The sequence below is a fragment of the Diprion similis genome, chromosome 7 (genome assembly GCF_021155765.1).
Source record: "Diprion similis isolate iyDipSimi1 chromosome 7, iyDipSimi1.1, whole genome shotgun sequence".
Classification (NCBI taxonomy): Eukaryota; Metazoa; Arthropoda; class Insecta; order Hymenoptera; family Diprionidae; genus Diprion; species Diprion similis.
Window position 1 is genome coordinate 8,759,549 of NC_060111.1, and position 26,020 is coordinate 8,785,568.

The following is a 26,020-nucleotide window of genomic DNA, read 5'->3' on the forward strand; positions in this document are numbered from 1 at the left end:
GTAAGTGAAATCATTCGCTGTATACTGGAAGCTACAACTAATAAATTATTGTGAATATACTATCTCTTACGGGAATAGTTTGTGATACAGATGAAGACTCACCAGTTTGTTGAGTAGTACCGATGTGAAATCGAATATCTTAAGAATGGTTTCACATTGCAATGCTTGAAGTTCTTGAATTTGATTTGTGGTTTCTGATGGTTCCTCATTTTTTTCACGTTTTACGTTTATCAAATACACGAAATTAATTATACAATTGAAAATCATGTCCTTGTTTGCATTTATATCAGTCAGTAAGAATTCCAAACCTATCAGACTATTGTCAAGAAGCCAAATGTAACAATTCAATGTTCTCAAAAGTGGTTTTATGGTCTCGATTGATAAGGTTTCTATCTTTGGGCGTAGATGTTTCAAAATAATCTGATTTAATCCGAGCATTCCATTGCATTTCACATAATTTGAAACGAGCTCTTGGATAGAACCAAATCGAGGTATATATTTAGATATAACTAGGAGAAGTTCCATGCTTTTCGATCTGAAAATGTGGTCTACAGATCCACACTGAACCAAGAGCCAATTGGCAGCATCTTCAAGTGAGGTCCCTTTGAATTCTGCAGGTTTTCGCCGCTTGGAATTTTGAGTGTTCAAAACTTCGTACTTATTATCAATTACTTTCTCAATATGTTTAAGGGACTTCAATATTTGCTCGTTATTACATCCCTCTGTACTTTTAATAAAGTAGAACAACAACTCTAACCAATACATGTCGACTATCACATCGCTTTCACGTAAGATTCTGTAAAGATAGTTAAATGCAACAGCAGCTCCAATTCTCTTTTCCGAAGAGGGATGCAATGCAAAATTCGATATTTTACCGACAATTACTGCTATGTTAGTCGATGATGTTTGTAATTCATCATCTGTGGAATGCTTAATCGACCATTTAACGAATTCCGCTAAACAGACACCAGAGAAATCACTGAGTGCCATATTCGATTCATAAGTCAACGAGTCGAAAAGTATTTCAATCAAAAAATCAGTTTCTGCTGATCGTGACATGATTTTTGAACTATACCAGTGGGTGAGCTGTATCATCAATGGACAAAATAATTGTTGTATAACTTGATCAGAGTCTGATCCAAGCTTTAGTATAGCTGGGCAAATTTTTTTGAAAACGGGCAGTAATAGATTAGGATTAGATGACAAAAATTGCATTGTTTTTCCGAGCATTACAATTGTAATAGAATGCAGAACTTCGCATGCTACTATTCTGGTACGCCTGTCAATGGAGTGCAATGCCAATTGAATAGTTCTCGGTAAAATTGCATCAAGATAAATTTCGGGTTTTATATCTTGATATAATAGAGTGTATTTGAGTGAATTTGTATTATTCAACAATGTTGTTTTGACGAAGGATTGATCAGTTCCTAGATTTGAAGTTACTTCGGAGTTTAAAGAACCAAAAAATAACAAAATTCTTCTCTGAAATTCGTGTGACGTTTCCTCGTGATCAAGCAGAACTACATTTTTAGTTTTTTTCATTTCCTGCGATGTCTTCAGAGTACTTTCATTACTCTGCAGGAAATATTCCAAACTAGGAACTAACTCAATCAAAAAATTGTTCATTCTCTCTCCTCTTATTACTTTCGTCCATGTCTCCAATGTGTTGAGTGCAGATTGAGCAAGTTTGAAATTACTTTGTCCAATCCCAAAGGCTGACTTAAAAGCAGAAACTAATCGGTCAAGCATATTTTCGACAATAGAAGCCGGAATCTCAAAAATCATATTGAAACAAGAAAGTTGTAATTCGCCAGAAAAGCTGGATAATTTTTCAATAGTGTCAGATAAATATTGAATTATAAATTTGGGCATTTCGCTCAATAACTCCTCTTTGCGCGTATCAGACGACGAGTTACATAACCTTAATAGACCACGTGTGAGTTTATAAAATCCTGATACCGACGTATTTTGCTTAGATTTTCTTATAATCTCACAGAGAAACCAATTCAGTTGCGATTCCATCAAGACTGGTTCCAATTCTTCAATTATGTCCACAAATAAATCAACCATATTTATGAACACTCGAAAATCTGTGTCATTTAAAGCCACGGGTACATCAAATACTTCATTTTCACATGACTTGTTGATATTCTCAATATCCAAATTCAGTTTCCGTATGAGCTCGACACAAGTCTTGATCATATTATTAGATATTTGCTTCGAAATCATGGAAGCTTCAGTATCGTTTGTTATTTTATTTCTGTAGATTAGTTGCTGCCACAACGGTAAATAGTTTTTGTAGCACACTGGACGCTCTTTCAAGTTTTTTATTTCACGTTCTCTCTCCGCATCAACAAATAACGAATGTGAACAACTCCATATGATGCCTTCGTATACTAGAAAAAGGACATGATGAAAATGAGATTACTGTCATGTACCAAGAGTAGTTCTGTCGTACATATAATTATTAAAAAAAACCGTGAGACACTACGAAACATATTATATTAGAGCATTTGCAAAAAAAATTTTGATTACCCCGTGTAAAGAGAAACGCTGTCGGTTGTACGTGTGCATTGGAAAACCACTCTGGTGAATAATTTTTCCGTGAATTTTACAGTATAACTTTGCAAAATATCGATGCAGACATCTGGGTATTGAAACTCTGTCATTTCCACATCGTAATACGAAAATAACTCAATATTGAATCATAACCGAAACTGAATAATCAAAGAAAACAGATGGTCCTTAATATTAGTGCACCAATTCAGAAAAAGGTATCATCATATAATTTTTATTTTCCTGCCGGCGTTGTGACTATGTAGGTAGTACGAAATAGAAGCAGATAGCTACAGAGACCCTAACATTATGGTTTATTTAGAGATATCAGAAGCAGAGCCTGCAAGGTGTAGGACTAATTTCTGATCCATCCGACACCTTTTCGTGTCGGAACAAAGACGCCATAAAGTTTTACTTTGTAAAGCCACCGTAAAATAAGTATTCCCAGATCAAATTATTTTCTCAATGTGTGTAAACGAAATCAGTATTAGAAAACAACGTAATTTATTGGATTCTGATAGCATATGTGATGAAAAATATGGTTATCGATTTCAGATTAGTGAATACTAGTAGATCTGCTAGTTCGGTTATCTGTTAACATATAACTATTTTTTGTAAACTTAAACTAAGCAAAGTAAATTAGTTACAAGTATTATTTATACGAGAGCAAAGTGTACTTAAGAAATCACGTCTTTAATGCTGTGCCTGAAGCACACCTTGGCATCCGACAAATTCAACAACGACTCGACGATTTGCCTACTTGACTGCGACTGACTTGATGGTCAGAAAAATGTATGTGTCAGTCCACGATAAGAGCTAAGCCCATGAGGATAGGAGGCAATGCCAGGTACCTCCATGCGTGTTCCGGTAAGGGTTGAAAAAACTTAGAGACGCCTACGTCACATTCGTGAGGCCCTCGGCCATCTGGTCACCATAAACGGGGAAAGTCGGAGGTCCCAAGTTCATGTCCTCGTTCTTCAAAGTATCTTTTCAAGCATGGTTTTCCGTTAGAACAATTCTTGTGCGTTTCTTATGGCATGCAAAAATCCGTAGGGGCAAAGCCTGGTCTGGGATTGCCTCCCCTCATGGATTGGGAAATTCTATGAGTTAGTTCAACGATTTACAAATTTTTATAACTATTACTTAGGTCTAGCTAAGTGTATGGGGCTATCCAGGACCGAACATCCGGCCCTTCTTGAAAGGACGTACATTCACTGGTTTGCTAAAGTAAACAATTACATCTAAGGAAGTTGAAAATTGTAAATTATTTTATATGTAGGTGTTTTAAAACTACACGTACTCTTCTAAGGGCAGTATGCATACCTTGACTAAGGCTCGTTTGATTATGCCGTTATATGTTTTAACACTCACGACCCTAGTGAGACTATCTCTACTTGAATGGATTTCTACGATTCTACCCATGCACCATTGCATAGGTAGAACGTTGTCATCCTTCAAAATGACCAGTTCACCTTGAAGGTTTGCAGAATTTTATGTTTGCGTCCATTTGGGGCGCGATTGTAAGCTCGATAAGTACTCCTTACTCCATTGTAACCATAAATGTTGTTTTAATTGGGTTATGCGTTGATATCTGGTTAAACGGTTTAACGGTACGTCAAGCAAGTCTGATTGAGGTAGCGCGGTAAGCGGCTTTCCAATTAAAAAGTAACCTAGTGTTAATGACATTAGATCGGTATAATCATGATATCGAATAGTTCATGATAGTTTTCACTTATATTTACAAATACCACACTGTGATGCTTCGTCTCGAGAACGTTCGCGAGTTCAGGCAGCTGTGTGTGCAGCCCCTAGGTCAACCCTAGAGAAAGTTAGGTAGGTTCTAACCACTTGGTTGTTGTGCCTTCCAGGTATTGAGGGTCGATGTCACGCGATATGATGTCAACAGGATTGCCCTCGCATTTGATGTGGTTCCAGGTATCAGGATCTGTTAGTTCTTGGATCTAAGCTACACTGTTAGCAACAAAAGTTTCCCATTGACATGGTTAACCCTTGATCCACACCTGTTGAATTTGCATTCGTAGGGCTCGTGTCACGTTATTACTCAACTCTGCCAGCAGAAGCACACCGCGTAGCTCAAGTTGTGAAAGCTCGCGTTTTTTATAGGGGCAGCCTTTGATTTGGTGTACAGCAACCTTGAGGTCCAGGTACCACGTGGTGTTGATAATCAGATGTACATGCGGGCTCCATACGCAGCTTCGGAGGCATTGTATAATCTGTGAAGCTTTAGTTTCTTCGGGTTGGTAGTTTTCACCAACTGTGGGATTTGGCGCACTGTCGGAAGATCATAGCTGATCTCGGTCATGTGATTCAGAGACTCGTATTCGTCCGTAAATTTTATGTACTGAGCCTTCAAGTTAGGCTTCCGTGATAATTTGCGTTTTAAAACCGCTTTATCGCGGTTTGATCGCATTTTCTAAGTGAGAGACGTCCTTACGTAAGTGTAGTTGATCGATGAATTTTCCATTATCCTCTTGGTCGTGCGTCTAGTCAAAACACTCTGCACAGGCTCGTTTGTCGGGTGTTAAGTGAGGCCTGATACATTCCTCCAATGTCCAGAAGCGGTCCAAGCGATGGTTTAATTGATCATTTATAACGAACCCGCAGGATTGTTGAGTTCGGCGTTTTTTTGATTGCTCGATTACAACTTCTTACGTTACGTCACAATTTCGTCTATGATGAGGACCCACAGTGTGCCCTTGTTGGCGTGCTGTCGTGATCGGATCGTCGGCCGCAACCGATCACATACGTTCGTACGCGTGTTGGTGATACCGCCAAGCGACATGGAGAATCACTATTCAGGCAAGGAAAGCCGATCACTGAGTTCCCTAGTCATAAGGTTTGACTGGAACTCTGAATCGAGAAGTGCTCGACATTCATGCGTTTTACCATACTTGTCTTTCACAGAAATCAGTGCGGTTGATAGAAGTACTTAAGATTTTGCAATTTCTACCGCTGCGGTGAATGGGGCCATCGTTTGGGCCGTGCTGGGTCCGTCGGACGGGCCCGTCTTCTTGTTGTGGTTCGCAGAAAAATGTTGCTCCGAATATGGCGTAAGTGCGCTAGAATCCTGCGCATTAGATACCGTTTGATTACACTCCACATGTAATAGAGAATTGTGGAATACTTGGCATTTTCGGCACCGGCCAAATGTGTACTTTCTACTGTGAGATGTTAGACAGTTCATACACAGTTGATGCTTCTTCGGTTCAACTGTCCGTGATACGATCGATAAATTTCGAAACAATAGGCACTTAAACAATTCATGACAGTTTTCACACAACTTGCACGCTGCAGAGTCCGTTGATACCCTTGTGAAGCTTGTGTTAGGAAGTTTAGACTTTTATTTTCGCGAATAACTTAACGAATTTGGCTTGCTACCGTATTTCGTTGCGGCCTGAGTATCCACTATCGAGCTCTTCTGAAAACTCTTTCAAGTTTGCTTCCGTTGGCATATCGATACCCTTCGTATAACTTTTCCACTCGCGTTTCGTTGCGTTATCCATCTTTGTGACGACTAATCATCAATTTTTCGCTGTCGAACTGTTTCGTCAGCATCTCCCAGGCGGTTTGATAGTTATTAGCGGATGTTTCCAATGAATCAATTACCTCCGTAGCGGTTTCTAGAAGCGAGGACCGCAGGTGGAAGAATTTTTGAATGTCCGATGTCGCGGTATTATTATGGATCAACGTGTTGAAGGTGTCACGAAAGTTTAGCCACTGGTCATAATTACCGTTGAACTTAGATAGGTTCATCGTCAACAATCTAATACTAGAGCAGATCACATCAATGCTGGTATTTACTGTGACCCATGTATTCATTGAAGCAAGGGTTGCACTGCTATGACGATTAAGGTACGTGCTCGCCTTACCAATTGATGTGTAGTATGCTTCTTCAAAACTAAGGCGCTCTGCTTCATTATAAGACTTTTGATCGATGGCTGCGATTTCTGCCTGATGCTCGTCAATAGTGTGGAACGTGTTTGTTTAGTTACGCTTCCAAATTTGCGACGTCACCTGTATTTGCATAAAAAGTTTTGAGCCATTTCGAAAATCGAGTCAATTCGGCCTTGAGCTTTCCTCCTGCCTGCTTCAGCGTGGTTGGTTCCGTCATCATTGCGGATGATGTTTGTCAATTCTAGTAGTCCGAATGTGTTGAAAGACGGTTGTTTTCACGCAAGAGGTGGTATACGTTCACCCCAATGATAAGCGTTCGTTACCGAAAATTGTCTATAATTCACTACGCGAACATCACTCATCACAAAATAATTGTCTTTTTGAAGTGTTTATTAGACGTGGTCAAGTCACTGCGCGGACTAATCACCACAATGATTTATGGATCATCCCGTTGTGTATCCGGCTCGAAGGACCAAAAAATGTAAAGCTACCATAGAATAAGTATTCTAGGATCGAATTATTTTCTTGATGTGTGTTTTGTATTCCTGATAGGAAATATGTGATACAAATATGATTATGGATTTCAAATTAGTAAATACTAGTAGATCTACTAATCCAATGGCGTGTTAACATATTTTTTGTGAACTTAAACTAAGCAAATTAAATTAGTTACAAGTATTATACAAAAGCAAAGTGTATTCAAGGAATTGCATCGTCAATGTCGTCGCTGGATTGCACCTCAGCATCCGAAAAATTTAACGACGACTTGACGATTTGCCTACTTGACTGCGACTGACTTAATGGTCAAAAAAATGTATGTGTCAGGCTACGATGAGAGCTGAACTCACAAGGGGGGGAAGGAATGCCAAGTACCGCCATGCATGGTCCGGCAGGGGTTGGAAAAACTCAGAGACGCCTACGTCATATTCGTGAGGCCCTAGGCGTGGGGCCCTTAGCGGACAGTCTATGGCAACGCGTATGACGACCACCTGGACGCCATAAACGAGGAAATTCCGAGATCTCAAATTCATGTCCTCATTTGTCAAGCTACCTTTCCATGCATGATTTCCCGTTAAAACAATTGTTGTGCGTTCTTTATGACACGTGAAAACCGGTACGGGCAAAATCTGGTCTGGGATTGCCTCCCCCCGTGGTTTGGGAAATTCCATGAGTCAATTCAACGGTTTACAAATTTTTATAATTATCACTTAGGTATAGCTAACAATAAGTGTATTTGGGCATGCAGAACCAAACACACTTTAACCTAAACTAGACAGATCACCGTAGCTAAGGGATAAAATGTAGAATAGAAAAGGACAAACCGAGATTTTTATATTTGGTTTGGCACAAAATGCCTGCACTTGCCAGACTCTGCTTACAGCATCTCTAAATTTATTCATATAGGCTCGCCTATTTAACAATAAATCTCTCTTGCGCCATTGCATACTATCCTACGTGGTATTGTAAAGTTAAGCGCCGACAAACTGTGATTTGTCACGTACGTAAAACTAACATTAGGACTGTTAACATTGATAAATAACGCAGTTTTTAAGTAGCTGTAAACGATTGCGCTACCAAGTTGGAATTGAAATGTCGAAGTGAGGCTCAGATTCAAGTGACAACTGATGACCGACCGATTACATCCGACGGGCCTTAATCTCGACGTTCCGACCATCTAAAGATGAGTTAGTTCAAGTAGTTCTCTTCAAATAGGTAGAAAAGTAACGCCAATGTAGATAATTTGATCATAAACGATGGTAAAGTAGTGCGCAAAATAAATGAGTTTTTTGCCGAATATCGATGTGATGGTAACGCAGAGCGCAGAGCGGATGATGGTCGACAACGTCGGTCGCGGTGGGGAATATCCCTCTCCACCCCCGACGCGCGAAAAAAGTTTGACGCCATCGCTGTGCCGGTAAAGTAGGGATTTGTATCCAGAACCTACCTAAATCGTCTACTAACTACCACCGCTTAGTACACGTCTTACACCTGCGTAACAGAATCACGAATTAAAAAGCAAACATTTCAACAAAAAATAATGTATACTTCTAAAAAAAAACTGCACAATTTTACGGGAAAATCCAACAGATTACCAGAGTAAATTTTCACCAGAGCAAGACCATTACACTTCACAACCGTTTTCAGTTTTAGTAAAATAAGACTCATTCCGAGAGCTGCCATATTTATTTCACGAACATTATGGAATCGCGTTTGCAAAAAATACGAATATGTTTTTGTTTGAAATATCGCCTTAGAAACGAAAAACGATACTTCTATCAATATCCCATGATTCTTCAACAGGGGAAACTTATTTAGATTTCAAGATTTTATCTACTCTCGGTTTCGTAAGCCGGGTACCAAATTTACTCACCTAATTTTCGAATGAATTCGTCGTGTGAGCGTCTACATACTTTTCTGATATTATGAATTGTTTTCATTAATGAATCCACTGCTAGCAAATGTTTCGTATTAGGTAAGTCAGGAAAATATTTCACGAATATCAAAGATACAAATGATAGTGCAGCCATTTGATCGAGTGAAACGTCAGACATTTGTAGCATTATCTCTGAGAGCGCAACCTGGTAATATGCGATATTTTCCAATGAACCTGCTGAGTTGTCGTACCTGTAAAGATGGCACAATTAGTACTTGTTTTTATCAAGTTTTAGTTTTTCGTCTAATTCGCCTGTGTGAAATTTCAATTCCACCGACAAATTTAGCAAATCGTATTTGAAACTAGTTGGCTCTCCTGAGAAATAGAATTGCGGCGATGACACGCTTCATGATCACACTAGTGTGATCCCTAAGCGAGGTTCAAAAGACCAATGAAGAAATATAGATGTTACTTGCTCAGCCCCTCTTCACACTCACCACTCATTCTTCGTCCCACTTATCTATAAACCTCTCTGTTGAGAATGTTATTCGTGCTTGAGAGTGTGAATGCGTGAAGCGCCGAGAGCCGAATGTCGGTCGGCAAAGCTCGGGTATGTTCGGATCGGCAGCAGTCGCAAACTAAATGTGCGCTGCAGTAGTAATTGTCCGAGCCTCTTAGAGATAGCCACGTGCAAAAAAAAAAAAAAAAAGTTATCTTTGTCTTACGCAATATATGTCCTGAGTTCTCTACAATTTATTGAAAATCTTTACCCATACGAGCTCCTGTCCCTCTTATCCCACGTTAAACTTAGGCTGGATCAACACTCTCCATTTCACCCGACTACACCATCTCCGATACATCCTGTCCACACCTGACTATCTCCTCTCGTTCCCAGAATCCTGACCATGCACCCTGTTTCTCTGCACTGACTCTCGCTTCGCTCTGCTACTCGCTTCTCACTTCTGACCGACACTTTAAACTACACACCTCGAATAAACTGTTCCGTCAATCTTCAATAAACATAAAGCGATATTCTGAATATACGAAGAGTTATTCAACCTTCATCTTAACCTCCGGTTGTCCTAGGACGCAAAAGCGGAGCCGAACCTTTGTTATTCCATACCGCTCGGGAATAACCGACCAGTAGGTCGTAACGACAGACAATATGGGACTTGGCTGTAGAGTAGTGCGCCATGATCTCAAAGCGAGTGAGAGTCAGCTGCAAGGCCTACAAGTGGGGGGTTTCACGAGGTGTCAAGGTTGGAAGTTCCGATTTCTCAATTGTCCTAGAACTTTTCAATTCCTTTAAATATATTTAACTTGTAACTTCTTCATCAGGCTCCGAATTGTCTAGACGTGTAAAACTTGTCAGTCCTCGCGAATTACTCTCGCTTTATAAAAGATTAACTTTGACTTAGAATTTTTGTATCCAATATAAGTACAAGACTTCACAAGAAAGAACTGTAACAATATACGGGTTTTAAACCCAAAATTCATTAACGCGTATTCATTATAAAAGTGATTAAACATAAACTCAGTGACCAGGTTTACGCCAAACGAGAGGCTCGTACCAAACTGGAACCTCACTACGATGGACCGTACGAGATTGCGGAGATATTAAGTCTCAACACCGCAATTATCTCGGATCAGCGGGGTAAAAGGAAACTAAAGTACCTCGACAAGCTGAAACTGAAGGACGCCGGTCCCAAGGGAATACCTGCAGCTAGCCATTGACGCACTGAGTCTAAGCACCTTCTCTCCCTTCTCCCAGAGTTCCCTTTGCTCATTAACAAAAAAATCCGTTGCACCTTCTGCCGAGAGTAAACGCAAAATCCTGCTGAAAGCACCAGTGGATCCAGTGTTTGATTCCAGGGTTACGCCTCTAAGATGCATTACTTTATCCTTGGGTTCGTTTGCCTCCTGGTACAGACGATTCATGGACTCTATGAGGAACCGGTGGAAGACTACAATTTCAGTCCGCTAAATCATAACCCTGGGCTGTACTATGAGAAGCTGTCCACACCGCGGTTGTTCCATGTGACCTGGAAGCTGGTGACACATTTAGAGATCAAGGATTTCCTGGACTAGAAACCTGACGTAAAAAGCAGCATGGAGTATCTCCGGAGAATCTGTCTCCTTCACGAGAACAGCCCGTGCCTCGATAACAAATTCGAGCCTGTCCTGCTTAGTAAGATGGGCGATGCACATACATACGAGCAACTGCTGACCAATACATCCGACATCGATGGGGAGCCCATGACCCAAAGACAGAAACGCTCAGCACCTTTCGGTTTCGTCGGAAGTGTAGGGCATACCTTGCTTGGATTCCTTACAGATGCAGACGCGGAGTTTTAGAATGGGGAAATAGGCAAGCTACAAGAACAACAGAAGTAGATGACCACGATAATCGAAAAACAAACACACGTCCTGAGGTCCGAGTTCAGCGAAATCCACCAGAACCTGTTGGACCTGAATAACCAGACGTCGCTGCTGGCTGTCATGGCAGAGATGTGACTTATCTAAGATACAAGTATCTGAAATACAAATACAAGATACAAAATACGTATTTTCATCTTGTAACTACAATACTTTTTTAAAATTTATTTTGTATCTTGTATTCAAATACCTTTTGTTTGGTATCTTAGTATTTTGTAGATACTATGTTTGCTAAGATACTTTTAGTAATTGATAACTGATTCTATTGTGACATCTTAGGTGACATTAATTTTAAATGTCAATGTTGTCGTAGATAAAACTGAACGCGTTATTGAATCTTTAGTCTAGGGCCAAATTGATAGATGGCGTGGCAAGGTCTCTTGCGTACCTTTCAACGTACAGTCGTCAGCGCCGCCTAACGTGGTCGTCTGACAACACTCGGACGTTGTTTCCGTATATGTACACAGCAATACAAGCACGTTTTCTTTCACACTTCGTTCAACACTTGACATTGGTAGAATCACCGCACGGTAAAGAGCGGCATCAAAGCCTTAAAAAAAAAAAAAAATAGTCTATGTTACTGTGTAGATTGCAAACATGGAAAGGTAAGTTTTATTTTATTTTACTAAGTATAATATTTGATTATATTTTATACACTTCTCGAGTCGACGACAGGGACGACAGAAATGTGTATGCAACTCGCGAACAGACCAGGAAGAGGTTAGAATGACAACAAACAAATCATCAATGATATTTTTACGCATTTGTGTGTAATTTGGTTGTAGGCTGCAGGTAATCAGTGATATCTAATTTATGTATCTTTTATACAATAAAAATGAATCGGTCTTTTGTTACTGTGTTTGTAGTTGTCTAGAGAAGGTTTAAAAGTTTTTTTTTCAAGATTGCACCCAGGCAAAGCTGGGCGGAATCACTATAGTAAATGATAGATATTTATAAGTTTGAGTCGAACAAATCGGAATGTTAGGTATGTGTTATTCTGCCCATTACTGCGTCACTGTCGTCTTAAAATTTCATATTTCTTTTCCTAACAAAGTTTGTTTTTTGTTTTCAGAGATGAAGAGAATAATTGGAATATACCGCTAATTTTAAAGCATTGCTTTAAAGATATTAAACAAGTTGATGGAAGTGATGTGAATGTATCTGCAATATGCAATACATGTTCGAAAGTTATAAAGGGTAGTGTTATTTCTACTACAAATTTCCTGAAGCATTTAAAGGTAGGTTTTTTATAAAGATGCATTCATTTGTATATAAGTAAAAGACAAGATAAATATTTCAATTACTGTTTACTTATTTCAAACACTTATTTTATGAGGAATTTTTCATGAGAATTAATGAATTTTTGATTTTTTTTTAATGTACTAATCTCCTTTTTTATTTTATTACAGAGGAAAGGTCACTCAGATCTGTTGCAAGCTTATGAAGATTTTAAAAATTCAAACCTTAAGAAAAGAAAACATACTGAGATTAGTAGCAGCGGTTCAGAATCAGCAGTAATACATAAAAAATTGAAGCAGCCTACTCTTAGTGATGTTGCAAGTGGTTCAAAATCTGTTAATTTAGACAAGTTGATTGTACAATTTATTGTTGAAACCATGTCACCAGTATCCATAGTGGAGTATAAGTCTTTTAAAGCTTTGATTGAAGGTGCACAGCAACTAACAAAGCCTCCAAACGTTATGTGCCGTCGTACAGCTAAAAATAAAATTTGTGATGAGTACAATGAATTTAAGAAAAAAATTAAAATAGAGTTGAACACTGTCGAATTTGTGTGCAGTACTGCTGATATTTGGTCTTCCTCTAAAAGAAGTTATTTGGGGGTCACAGTCCATTGGATTGAAAGTGAGACTTTTGAGAGGAAAAGTGCTGCCATTGCTTGCAGAAGATTCAAAGGGGCTCACACATATGATAAAGTTGCAGAAATGATAGCTGATATACATTCAGACCATGATCTGAAACTATCAAAAATTGTTAAGACAGTTACAGATAACGGTTCAAATATGGTAAAGGCTTTTGATGTATTTGGGAAAACTGATTCAGAGACAATAGAAAATAATGAACATGTTTCACATATTGATGAAGATATTGTAGAACCATCACTCGCAGAAGGTAATCATGAAGATGATGATTCATTGCTACTACTACAAGCTTTTCCAGATATTTCATCTTCATCAGACTTAGAAAGTGATTGCCTACTGCCCGTACATGAACGATGCGCCACGCACACTTTGCATTTGATTGCCAGTACAGATTTTAAACAAGCAAGGTTAAAAAATACTATTTATAAGAAACTCCATGATGCATCTTTAGCAAAGTGCCAAGCACTTTGGAATTTATGTTCCAGATCACCAAAGGCATGTGAAACATATTTAGAGATGACAGGGAAGTCACCAACTTCTCCATGCGCAACTCGATGGAACTCTTATTACAATTCCATACAAGATCTTTTAACCGTACAGAACAGTCTTAGTGAAACCATGAAAATGTTAAAATTACCTCCGTTGAAGGAAAATGAAATTCACTTCTTAAGTGAATATGTGGACTGTTCAAAGCCAATAGCAGAAGCTATTCAAAGCCTGCAAGGGGAAAAAGACACTTATTATGGTTCTCTGTTACCCGAGCTAGTAAGAATTCAACATGTGATCAAATGTCTTAGGACGGAAAATCTAAAATACTGCGGTTCTCTGCTAGATGTGATTGAAGAAAACTTAAATAGACGTTTTAAAAAGTTTTTGCAGTTAGAGCCTGCAGCAAATGATGCAATATTGGCCTCAGTGTCACATCCGTTCTTTAAAATGAGATGGGTACCAAAAGCGCGGAAAGAATATGTAAAAGAACTTATCCTGACTGAAACACGAAAAATTAATCGAACTGAAAAACAAAAATCGGAGGCTTCAGACAATATTGAAGGTGATATGAAAAAAAAAATCAAAAGATGAATCTTATTACATGTTTTTAGAGGATTCTGATTCCTCTGTTGCAAGTGCCGAAAACACAGGATCTACTGGCAGCACCGCTGACTTAGAAACATTGCAATACTTAAATAATAAAGATACTAACATAAAGAGCTTAAATGCTTATCCTACAATAAAAAAAATATTTTTCAAATATAACACCTGTTTGCCAAGTTCTGCCCCTGTGGAGCGACTCTTCTCATTTGGGGGCATGATCATGAGGCCTCATCGAAGAAAAATGAGTGATAAACTGTTTGAAGAACTGGTTTTACTTAAGTCTCAATTAAAACCTTAAAAATATAATATTATGTTGTGTCACGTTTGCGCAATCAACGCGATTTACATGTAAAAAAAAATAAACTTTCATTAAAAAAAATGTTGTTTTTTTACAAAAGTATTTTATCTATAAAAAGTATTCAAAAGATACGTATTTTATATCTAGTACTTCAGATACCATTTCAGAAAGTTATTTGCATCTGGTATCTGAAATAATTAACTTAAAAGTATTTTGCATCTTGTATTCCAGATACTTTATTTAAGGTATCTTGTACATCTCTGGTCACAGCCAACCGGCTGGCCGAAATCGTGAACCCACAGTCCAACTACACCACTTGGCTGAAATACGAGGTTACCCGGGACGAGTGGCTAAACGCACTAGAGCGGGAAGTGGAGGGGTACCGAATGTCTCTAATCATCTTGACCACTGCAGACACCTTCGCCAAACAAGGGGTTCTACATCCGTGAAGTGCTGGCCGTACATCTGAAACAAGGCTCAAAAGTGTTCCACCAAACTGTTGGATGTATAGCGTAGGTTTAAGATATCAAACATACTCGCTCGGATGTTGCATCCGTTAAAATGGATGAAGAATCAGGTTTTCTACCATCTCAGCCTGCAAGTAAAGTCAGCATACTTAAAATAGTCATCTGCGTGATACTATTTATACTTTTGACATCCTTGCTCATTTCACACCTAACTGTATCAATCCTAACCCTCGAAAGGACGAAAGTTCTGGACCGCATTTGTGCTATACTCTTAGACAGACAAACGTGCTAAGATGGAGGGCGAGGACCGGACATACCTAGTGATGACAGATAACCGGAAGTGGTACAGCACTCCCAGCGAAGAGGAGCTACGGGGGTGCAAATATCATCACCATCAGTTTATATGCCGGCAGATCATTTCCCTGTACAGCACCACAAGAAGACGGACCTGTGAGACCACGCTGTTAACCAACCCTCAGCACGTCTCGTGGGAAACGTGTGATGTACGAGCCCTAGAGACGTTACGCACTTACTGGGTAACATTAAAGGAAGACAACGCCTGGCTGAACTCCACGGTCAAGGATACGGAAGTGAAAATAGCTCGCAGGAACCAGCAGGTAGTTAAGGAGACTCTGAGGGCTGCGGGTGTATTCCATATGAACGAAGGGTGCAGCGCTACCACTGCACAAACCCAGCTGACAGCACAACTGGTGATCACGGCGGAAATAAAGGAAAGGTACGACCCTGTCGTCTCACTGAACCTAACCGAGATCTCTCCAGAACTTCACGGCCCGGAAATGGAGCATATCATGCGGACGATCTTCCCCCCGGCACTGGCGACGAAAACTGACTGGAAGCATTTCGAAAATGCCCTCACCTTGAGGGAACTAGAGCAGCAACCGAAGGCTCTTGGAAAGCAGGAATACGTAGCCGAAGGAACACCTCCGTCTTTGCCGGATCAGGAAGCATACTAGGTGTTACTAACGGCCTTCAAGACACGGTACACGCGCCAAACGTCAAGCTGCTGGCCTGGCGCATTCCTGCCACGTCTGCTCCCTCGTGCTGACTAGGTCAGTCAGGAAATGCATTGTCACGGGCGCGACGGTAACTCGACGGAAAAGACACCCCACCACGGACAAAACCGAGTCGTAATTCTGGATCGACCCGCAACATCGAGGCAGTCGAATTTGGGGAGTGTGGGAGTCAACGAGATCCCAGCCGTGGTGTAACCGAACGGTGCACCCCATCGCTAGAACCAGCCAACTGGAGGGGCCTTCCATCAAGTTACGACTAAATTTGGAGACTCAGGATCTTCTCGACAGTACGGCTCGGGGAATCGGTGGTGTGTCCTAAGAGTCACCCTCGCGTTTCCCAAGGTAGCCCACTTCCTGACTCACCTATTTCAAAATTGTAACGTAGTACCTAATTCTTCAGTTCTTTATAATTCATAGACCGACTAGCTAGATTATTCTAAATCTCTCTTTTCATATTTGTATTTTTCTCATTGATTTCGTTTGTTTCTTCATCTTTCCAAATTATAAACTATTAACGGGCAATCCCGGATTCTCATATATTCGTCTAAACCTTAACCACTCAATTCCTGTCACCTAGAATAGTGCGCGTTCATCACAGCAGGTGTGTTTACACTTTATACAAGCGAAGCCCAAAGATAATCTATTTCTAACCGCTCGGGAATAGATTATATATTCCTTTTTAGATTACGCTGGATGAGATCCCCCAGATCATCGTCTGCACGTAACATAGGCATCTTTGCCCTGATCTTAGCGTACCTGATCTACAAGCGATGTACGGACAGAACAACGAGCACACTATGCAAGACGCCGGTTCCTTACATTCCTCAGCGTACTACGCGGTCGGAAATCATTCACGCCATACCAGCCCCGAGGACCAGTATCGACAAGGTGCGCAGGCTTAGCCAGCCGCCACCGGCACCACCCGACGCGCGCCGGCGAGCTGAACGACCCAAGACCAAGGTCGCCCACATCGGAAGAGAATCTGACAGCTTCGTCGTAGTATAGACCACTAAGCATTACGGCCGGGTATCTTCATTTCTCTTTGATTAAAATTATCGTAGCATTACTTAGCACTAGAGATTAGTTTTGAATACTTCCAGAAAAACGAGCATTCCATGAAGGCGAGTAGACTGCAGGGACCATTCCAGATCATACGCTTGACCCCGTCAACAGAGTCAGCGTCTTGGGGGAGGCTGTTACGAACGGCCCCTGTTCCCCAATATTTGCTAATATTTCCCAGGCATGCAGTCAACGCATTCCTGCACACGCTCGGTTTTCCGAAAGTAGAATAAGAAAGAGGATAACGCAAAGGAACTGCGATAGAACCAAGTCTGCTGATGTTGCACCTTGCCTCATCAGCCGACAATTTTGAAATCAAGGAAAACCGAGGTATCTTTATCGAAACTGCGGAGATTGCCATCAGTCCTTCTGCCGCTTTTTGGTGAGTGCCGTGGGCAAAGTGCCCACTACCCGAGTCCCTTCCGAGGCAGCACCTAATCGCTGGAACACCGGTACCGACGTGACGGCAAGGTAACACCAGGGAAGTGGAAGTAGTTGAAGGTCCTCAGCGAGAACAGCTGATACATCTTACCCGATGCCCTGGCGAGTCACCGATCGTCGTACACGGACAACCAGCGGTAGGTCAAACCGTAGCTGACCCGGAGCGGGTAAGGGAAACACTCGGACTCACCCCTTTGTCTTATCAGTTTTCTTGTTTAAACAGTACATTCACTATCTTCTAATTTACCATAAGAGTTTTAACTGTCAATATTCGGAGTAGTATACTAACAAGTGTTGTTTATAAATAACATGAGAGTTAGACTCAACCTTATTGCTTTGATTCGTGATAAAACCGTTGGTCGTCTCACCCAAGTTACCTCACTAGTCGAACTCAGTCATCCACTGAATCACAGGTGTCCGCAGGACTTTATTAAGCTCAGCCCACGAGGATAGTCTCTAACCGCTCGGAGATTATTCTCATTTTTAATAAGTTAACAGCAACCAAAGCTTTCAGCCTCGGTTGCACATAACACATTGATAAAACAAAGTTGCAACCGCAATGTCTTAAATCGTCAGGCCCAAGAAGCCTTGTCTTTCGTTTGTTATGTCGCGAAGCGCGTGGACGTGAAACCCGAGTTAACCCTTCTAAGCAGAGTAATTGGTGCATGGCTGGAAACAATATTTATTGGGTATTCAGAGAGAGAGTCTCTTGTTCTCAGCTCGGCCCATCACATAATTTTAATTTTTCAGATGAATTACTGGTCATTTTAATTTAGATATAAGTTACATTTACTCTGAATGGAGAGATACTATTATAATAGACCAACCTACCGTAAAATTAATTATCGTTCAGAATATGTGTTTCTTGGTACCGACCATACCATATACGCACCGAATTTGATTTACATAATAGAACACTTGCCGAAGAGCGAAAACGGTTAGAATCAAAATTTTCTGCAGCTTGCCTGTATTTGAATATAAATTCACCCGTCGAGGTAATCTTCATTTAAATTCACATACTTCAACTATAAGCAATAATTTTTCATTAGGTCAAGTCCATTCAATTTGTTATCGTTCATTTCAATCTGAATCATTTAAAGAATTATATTATCATTTACCAGATCAATCCCTATTTAACCATTTATATTTAACAATCATGTATCCCAATTCATTATTATAATTTCGCCTTGACCATTTAAATAACTCTGATAGCTTTGTATAGGACTATAGCAACACGTACCACTCTAGGGAGTTACCTCGGTGAAATTTCGGTGATATCGAGTATTTTGTTTTCCAAATGACTAAAAAAGATGTGATTAAAAATTCCTTCCATCAAAATTTAGATTCTGGCGAGGATTCTGGTAATATGTGTGCTGAAAAAAAATTCAATCTCTTGTGATGAAAGGGTATGCGCAAGGAACTGTTGGGAGCAGTACGCTGGAAATTTTCTGCCAAAAGTTCCTTATGCATACACTTTCATCGCAGGAGATTGAAATTTTTTTTTTACGACACACCCTACCATAATCTAAATTTTGTTGGAAGGAATTTTTAATCACATCATTTTTAGTCGTTTAAAAAATCAAAGACTCGATATTATCAAAATTTCACTGTAGTTCCCCCTTAACAGCTTATCGAAAGATAGGTCTTTCTCAGTTTTTAATTTCATTCGTTGTCGTTACGTGGGATTGATCTTGATTATTTATAACCATAAACCACCACTGATCAGCACACGTCTCACCCCCACATAAAAACGTGTACCTAGTAGAATAGCAATTTGAACCAGTGACTCCCAGATACAACTTTCTTAATGGAATAGGCGGAATGATGTATGTATTAAAAAGTATGAGCTTGTAAATTGTGGTTCGTTTTGTATCATTTTCTTATAAGAGTATAATTGACAAGCGCCAATAACAAAATTTACTGGGCGATAATCGATTATGCAGATATTACTTACTTGGAGTAGATAACACTTGTTCTTTGAGCAATGAGTGAAAACATGTCTACCACATGTTTTTCAGTCTTATAAATTTTACAAGGGCCGGCCATATAACCAAAACCACGAATGCTCAATTGTAGAGTGGTAGACTCCTGATTTTCGGTGGTGATTTTTCTTTCGAAGTACTGCATGAAATACTAAAATAAGAATAAAAATGTAGATAATAACAGTCCTAGGAAAAATATTTTAGAGATGTGCCGATAATCGTTAAACTTATTTTGGTGTTTAAATTTGAAACTAAAAACCAGGTATTTCAAATTTCGAATGTCCGGAGTAACTTTTTTCAATCACCTCAGGCCGTAATTTCAGAAGTAGGACGAAATGCAAAAACATGCTCAATACAAATTATTCAGAATTCAAAGAGGAAGAAAATTCGACCTTCTTACATTTGTTGTTTGTCTCAACTCTACCTGGTGCCTCAGAAAAGTTGGATTTCCACATCAAATCTACCGAACGGATTTAAATGACTTTAGACTTTGGGATTTTGGTTCACCACATGGGATTCACCACTTTAAATTTTTTGATTTTGAGTTCAGATTAGTAATCAGCGACTCAAGAAACTTTTCTAATCCAAATTTCATTTAAATCTGTTCAATAGATTTGATGTGCCCATGAAAGGGTTGAATGGAATCCACCCTCTTTGGGGCATGAATTAGAGTTGAGATAAAATTCTTGAAAAATTTGGAAATTATTTTTGAATTATATGCGCCATTCCGCAATTTTGTTATTCATTTCAATAAAAAATATTCTCAAATTTGATATTCTTGAAACTATGAATAACAAAGCCCTCGAACTCAAATAACTCCAAGTGTTTTCATTTTCTTGAAAAAAAAAAACTTAGTAGGTATGATTTTAGACCGCTCAAGTAGTCCCCCCGCCCCTCCCCCCCTTGAAATAGAAAATATGAATAGAGACAAAATAATGACACAATTCGAAAATTGCATATTCACAACTAAAATTATACAATACATTGGTTGTTTTATCTAATTTGTAGGAACATTGTGGCAATATTGTATTAAATATCAATAAAATTAAGACAACAGTGTTTTCGGTTATCACGATGCAGAATACGAATATATATTTTTAATTCAAATTTTAGAAGCTATCAAGACTTAGTAGTTTTCTTTTTTGGTCCAGTCACAGCAGATTTTGTTTCTGTGTGACGACGTGAAGGAAATTCTTGGTATGATAATCTAGCGCTACGTGACTTCGAGTCCTAGAGTCAATGAAGTAGGACAGTATACTGATAAAGAGGGGTGATATACGAAGGAATAAAGTCAGTAATAAGGAATGTCATCATCACCCAAACTTCCCAAAAAAGGTTCACGTTTCAGCCTTGAAATATCATCAAGTATCGCTAACAAGAAACTGTATCCAAAGTTACTTATTATACGTACCTACTATGGGTATCAAAAATTTTATAAAAAGTGCGTTACATTTGTGTGAGAATTTTTTTCACAATTCACCTTGATTTCAACGTTTATTGATCTGAAATTACCGATGACTTGGTCAAACTGGATCTTCGAAACGAGTATCGCAGGCAATCTATTGATTTAAAAATCTGACAAAATGCGTGGGTGATGTTTTCAATAATTACTGGAATTGTGTGAATCGAAGGAAAAAAGCTAAAAAGGTGTCGAAAGAATCAGTCGTTTGAAGTGATATGGAAAGCTGTATAATGCACTTGATGAATAGATATAACTCACTATCATTGTTTTAATTTTTCGTCGCAGTGGTGCAAGATTAATGGAGTTCTCTTTCTATACTGTGTAACTTTGTACGATTTTTTTATATTAGCTTTTTTTAAATAGTAGTAACTAATATTTACCTCAAATAATGCTCGGTTACGATCGGTGTTTTTACTTTGCAGCATTATACCAATTCTCTCGTAAAAAGTGGACAAAGTAATAAATGCAACCGTCGCATTTTCATCGTTAAATCTTGTCCAATTCAATAAAGTCTCATGCCAGAAGTAGATGTCCTCATAAATAAGATCATCAAACAAAGACATATGCTTTCCAAGTACAGCAATAGCAGCTATAATACAGAAAACCTTTTTAGAAAACGCATTTTAATTAATATTACGTGTTTTATTGACTATACTCGTTCTCATGCGCTTGCAATAAGCAATTATCAACTAACTAATTGAACATGGGAGTAAATGAGTGATTGAAATGAAAATGATGATAAATAATTGGAAATTCTGGTCGATGGCATTGTGAAAACATATGCAAACCGATGTACGGACGAGAATAGGAAAGGAATGCAAGTAAGAGCTGTATCTGTACACTTAAAAATAAAAAGACTGTATACCGCGAATTAAATTCGTTAATAGGTTACCCCAGTGACATCGAACCACTGGTAACACTTGATCATAGGCAATCGTTGAAAACCAATACCTTATGCTGATAAAATGCTTGCGGTTTTTTTTTAAGAATTGACTATGACAAATTTATTACGGAAGGTATTTTTTCTTTTCTTCAAAATGTAGTTATCTTGAATATACCCTACTTTATATTCTAGGTCATTAAACCAAATCATAATATTGGGGTGATACCGATTCGATAGTAAACCTTATGTGATGATGCGATGGTTGAAGTAGATTTCGTTATTCTTCGCACTGAGCTGAAATGTGGATAAGAGCTGACTTCGTTGGGATTTTTATTATTATCTGGAAAGAGGGCTGCGATGACCGACCAAAGAAAGCAATATGAGTCGCTGTTACGTATGGTGACAACGGTCTTCTCATCTTGAATATCTTTGTGTGGTTGTGTATATGTGAACACACTCCTCGGAATGGCACGTACTGTCGATATTCACAGTCAAATTGATTATTTCAGTCAACGACCAGCCAGAGTAATTTTTTTGGAAATCTTCCACCTTGGCCAACACTTTTTGCTTGACGTTCTCTTCGAACTGCCCGTGTATGTCCGTTGGTTGGAGGATAATTTGATTTTTAGTATTGAAAAATGTAATGTGTTCTATAATTTCAGCATTTTTTATTACATTGAATTTACAACACAAGACACATTTTGCTTTTAAATTTCCCTCCGTTCGTAGCACGTTCTTCAGCCTTGCAATAACGAGGTGTTTTGCGTCATGCAGAAATCTAATCAAGTCTTTATGTCGCAGATTAATAACGGCTCCCGTTCTAATTTGGCTCTCGAAAGCTATCTCCAAATCTTCCCACCGTACTCGATCGCTCCTCCGTCGGCTTCGTAATCCGTCACCCACTTTTTAAAACTGTTGAAATTAAGCTGTTAAAGATTTCAAAATTCCAATTGTAGTCAAAATTCTTGTCTTCTCTTCAATCGTTGAGGCGCTCTTTGGTAAGATTTTATTCAAAAGCTTGGTATTTTGGGTTCCAAATCGAATCCGCTTTGGAATCTCCACCGGTGCCGATTGTTCATTTGAAATCTTAAACGCCGTTTCCATGATTTTTATTAATTTCAAACACTTTTCAGAATCCATGTTTGTTTCTTCTTTCGATCGCACACTTGATAAAGGTGTAATAGAACTTGAACCTCTACCATCCTCTCGTAGGAACATCCGGGGGATTGATATTGTTTAATTGAATCGTCACTGACGATGCGTCGCACAACCCAGCCCGCTCCACGCGCTTGGCTGCTTATTTAGCGTAGGCGCTCAAATTTCGAGATTATATGCCTCCTATATATGCGTTGCGAGTATATGCATCTTATATGCGCTCACGCCGCGCCCGGCGAGAAGCCAGATAGCCAGTCTCAATACTGCCTCCCTGCGTGATGCACGCATATTTTTATCTGTTAGCCTATAAATAGATCTAACATTATTGTTCAAACCTTTCATTTTGTACTCCATTCGCACCTAATTTTGCTTTCAATAAACATTCTAATACACTGTTCATCTTTGTGTGTAATTTTGCATGACAAAGCTACAGTTGCAAAGCTTGCTTTAGAATGACTGCTCTACGCTGACACGGTCCCTTTTATGGGTTAACAACATCATGACTCACACATTGTCGAAAATTCGCGAACAATCAACGAAAAATTGCAAGATATTTCTTGAACGAATTCGTTGCGCGTGTAAGATGGTAGGATAGTTCTTGGAACTCGGCGAAAAAGTTTCGCACGCCTCATGTACGAGAGAGAGAGAGAGAGCTGTGGTGGTGAACAAATCGTTAGATTGATACGCGGAAGTGTAGTAGTATTAGAAGATGGGGATGTTTTACTTTGCCTACGGTATCAGATTCAAGTCGTTGAGATTTCGTGGGGTAGAGTGAGATAGAGGCAATATGCAAACGTAACCGACAAGTGTCAACCACTTCGCGATTTTATATAGGTTTCGTTGTGAACCAAAACACATGAAGAAGCTGTACGAAGAGTAGGGTGCCCCAAGAGTAATTTCAACTCTTTCCTGTTCTTTACTTCTTCTAAGTATTTCGCGAATAGATATTTTTATGGTATTCCATTGCCTTCAAACAAATCAAGTTCGGCCCTGATTCTCAAGGATTAGGTAGTTTTAAGTGAACTCAATAATAACTGAACTTCATTATAAATTTTAATTAACAATTCAATTTAATCCAATAATAATTAAGCATTTTCTTGTTATCAACCGCGAGTGAAACATTTCGGACAATAACTTTCGATAAAACAATATAAATTCAAAATTCGCAAAGGCTAAACGGCTGAATATCATCGTAACAAATTCCATTGAACTACTTGTACCGATCTGAGGTTAGGCTCTGCTCCAGAATATTATTGACGCTGAACGACAAGAACCGACGGCATTGAGACTCGCCATCATCATCAAAAGATAAGTCAATTCGAGCAGTTTTTACTCCAGCATTTTCTAAATTACAATTTCATCAAATTATAAAAATTACCTTTCTATAGAACACTAAGAATTGGTGGTAAGCTTTTCTTGCCATTTTCAAACGAACATATTGTTTCTTGAGAACTCTAATATAAAGTTCAATGGTAGAATCGGTGCCCAGTTGTATTCTATATCACTTGGTATAACGAGAGGAAATCTCCAGTCTACAACTCGGCCCCATTACATGATTTTGGATGACTTTAGTTAATTGCACCAAAAACCAAATCATTTGAAGAATATACTTTATCTTTTACCAGATTAATTCACATTCAACCATTTCTTTCGAACGATCCTCCATCCTATATTATTATTACAGATTGGTCTCAACCGTTGAAACAACTCTCACAGCCCTGTACAGGACTAAGCAAAAAAGTAACCATAAATACCGATTTGTCGGAAGGTAGATCTTATTTTTTAATTTGCATTCACTGTCGTTACGTGAGAACGATCTCCGTTATTTATAATCATTAACTACCACGGCGCTGATTCGTCTCACGGCCACGTAACAATATTCATGGACAATAAAATATTCAATTCATCCCTGTAATAATCGATTTATTGCTGTTATAAAATTCGATTTTTTTCAATTTCAGATCACTCTAAAGCTTCAGGGATGATGGACAATTCTGAGAACTGTTTTTCTTTCCAAATTCTAAGAATTCATCGTTGCAAGACTCCCAAAGTCTCGATCGAATTTTGCAACCGTTCACACCTACACCTCGATCTTGGTTGATACGTATTGGCAGTTCGGTAAAGGTAGAGCGCGAAATTTTTTACCCATGCAGGTGAAAAATAACGCGAGTCTGGATAATTTTATCCGATAATTACAAAAACGATGGTAACGTAGAGCAAAATGTGGAGGATTTTTTTCTAATGGTCGATAAAGTCAGTCTCAGTAGGGATAACACTTACCCTCGAACATTCTAAAAGAAGGTTTGCGTCCGGGCTTTGACCCAGCTGTGCCGGTAATACAGGGATTCGCATCTAGAACTCTTCTTGCTATTCCATTCCCATTTGAATTTGATGTCAATTACAATGAACGAAGTTGTGTTTTTTATGTGACCCGTATAAAACTATTTTGTTCAATGCTAAGTTACTAAGTCGGTGAATCAACGGAAAATCTAAAGTAATTTCGATGAGCAGCGTCGGTAAGAAATACGTTAAGTATGCATTATTTATTCTAAATTGATCACTTGTATAATGCTCTAGTAATTTGATTAAAATTAGGAAGTCTAGACAATTATAAAGCGCATGATTTTAATGTTGGTATTGCTTCACTTTTACTTCATTCGATACTAAATTCTGAAGTTTTATAAGAAAGAAGCAGAGCCAAAGGTTTGTAAGTGTATTCTATAAAAGTTTTATATCCTAAAAACTAATACTTTGCAAGCATTAACATTTTGGACTTGAGTTTCTACCATAGAATAAAATCAATGCTAGTATACGACGTTGTGGTCATCTTTATTCAAACCGATTCTGTTCGCTGTCGTTACTCCTGCAACCGGTATGTGTTTGGAATTTACCGATAAGAATTGTAAACATAAATAGATTGTGTTTTTATACTATTATAGTACAAGCCTTGGCAGGTGGATAAAATATTTTGTAAATCTTTAAAGTG

General features: G+C 38.9%; 1 protein-coding gene across 1 annotated transcript in view; it reads right to left on the reverse strand.

The window, feature by feature from the left end:
* LOC124407862 (DNA-dependent protein kinase catalytic subunit-like) overlaps positions 1–26,020 on the reverse strand; it is a 56,859-nt gene that overhangs the window by 12,845 nt on the left and 17,994 nt on the right. Inside the window, exons 7-10 of the mRNA XM_046884415.1 lie at positions 21,377–21,585; positions 19,507–19,685; positions 8,843–9,096; positions 103–2,396 (exon numbers count right to left, since the gene is read on the reverse strand). Of these exons, the coding sequence (XP_046740371.1) occupies positions 103–2,396; positions 8,843–9,096; positions 19,507–19,685; positions 21,377–21,585 (2,936 nt within the window). The remainder of the gene's footprint in view (positions 1–102; positions 2,397–8,842; positions 9,097–19,506; positions 19,686–21,376; positions 21,586–26,020) is intronic.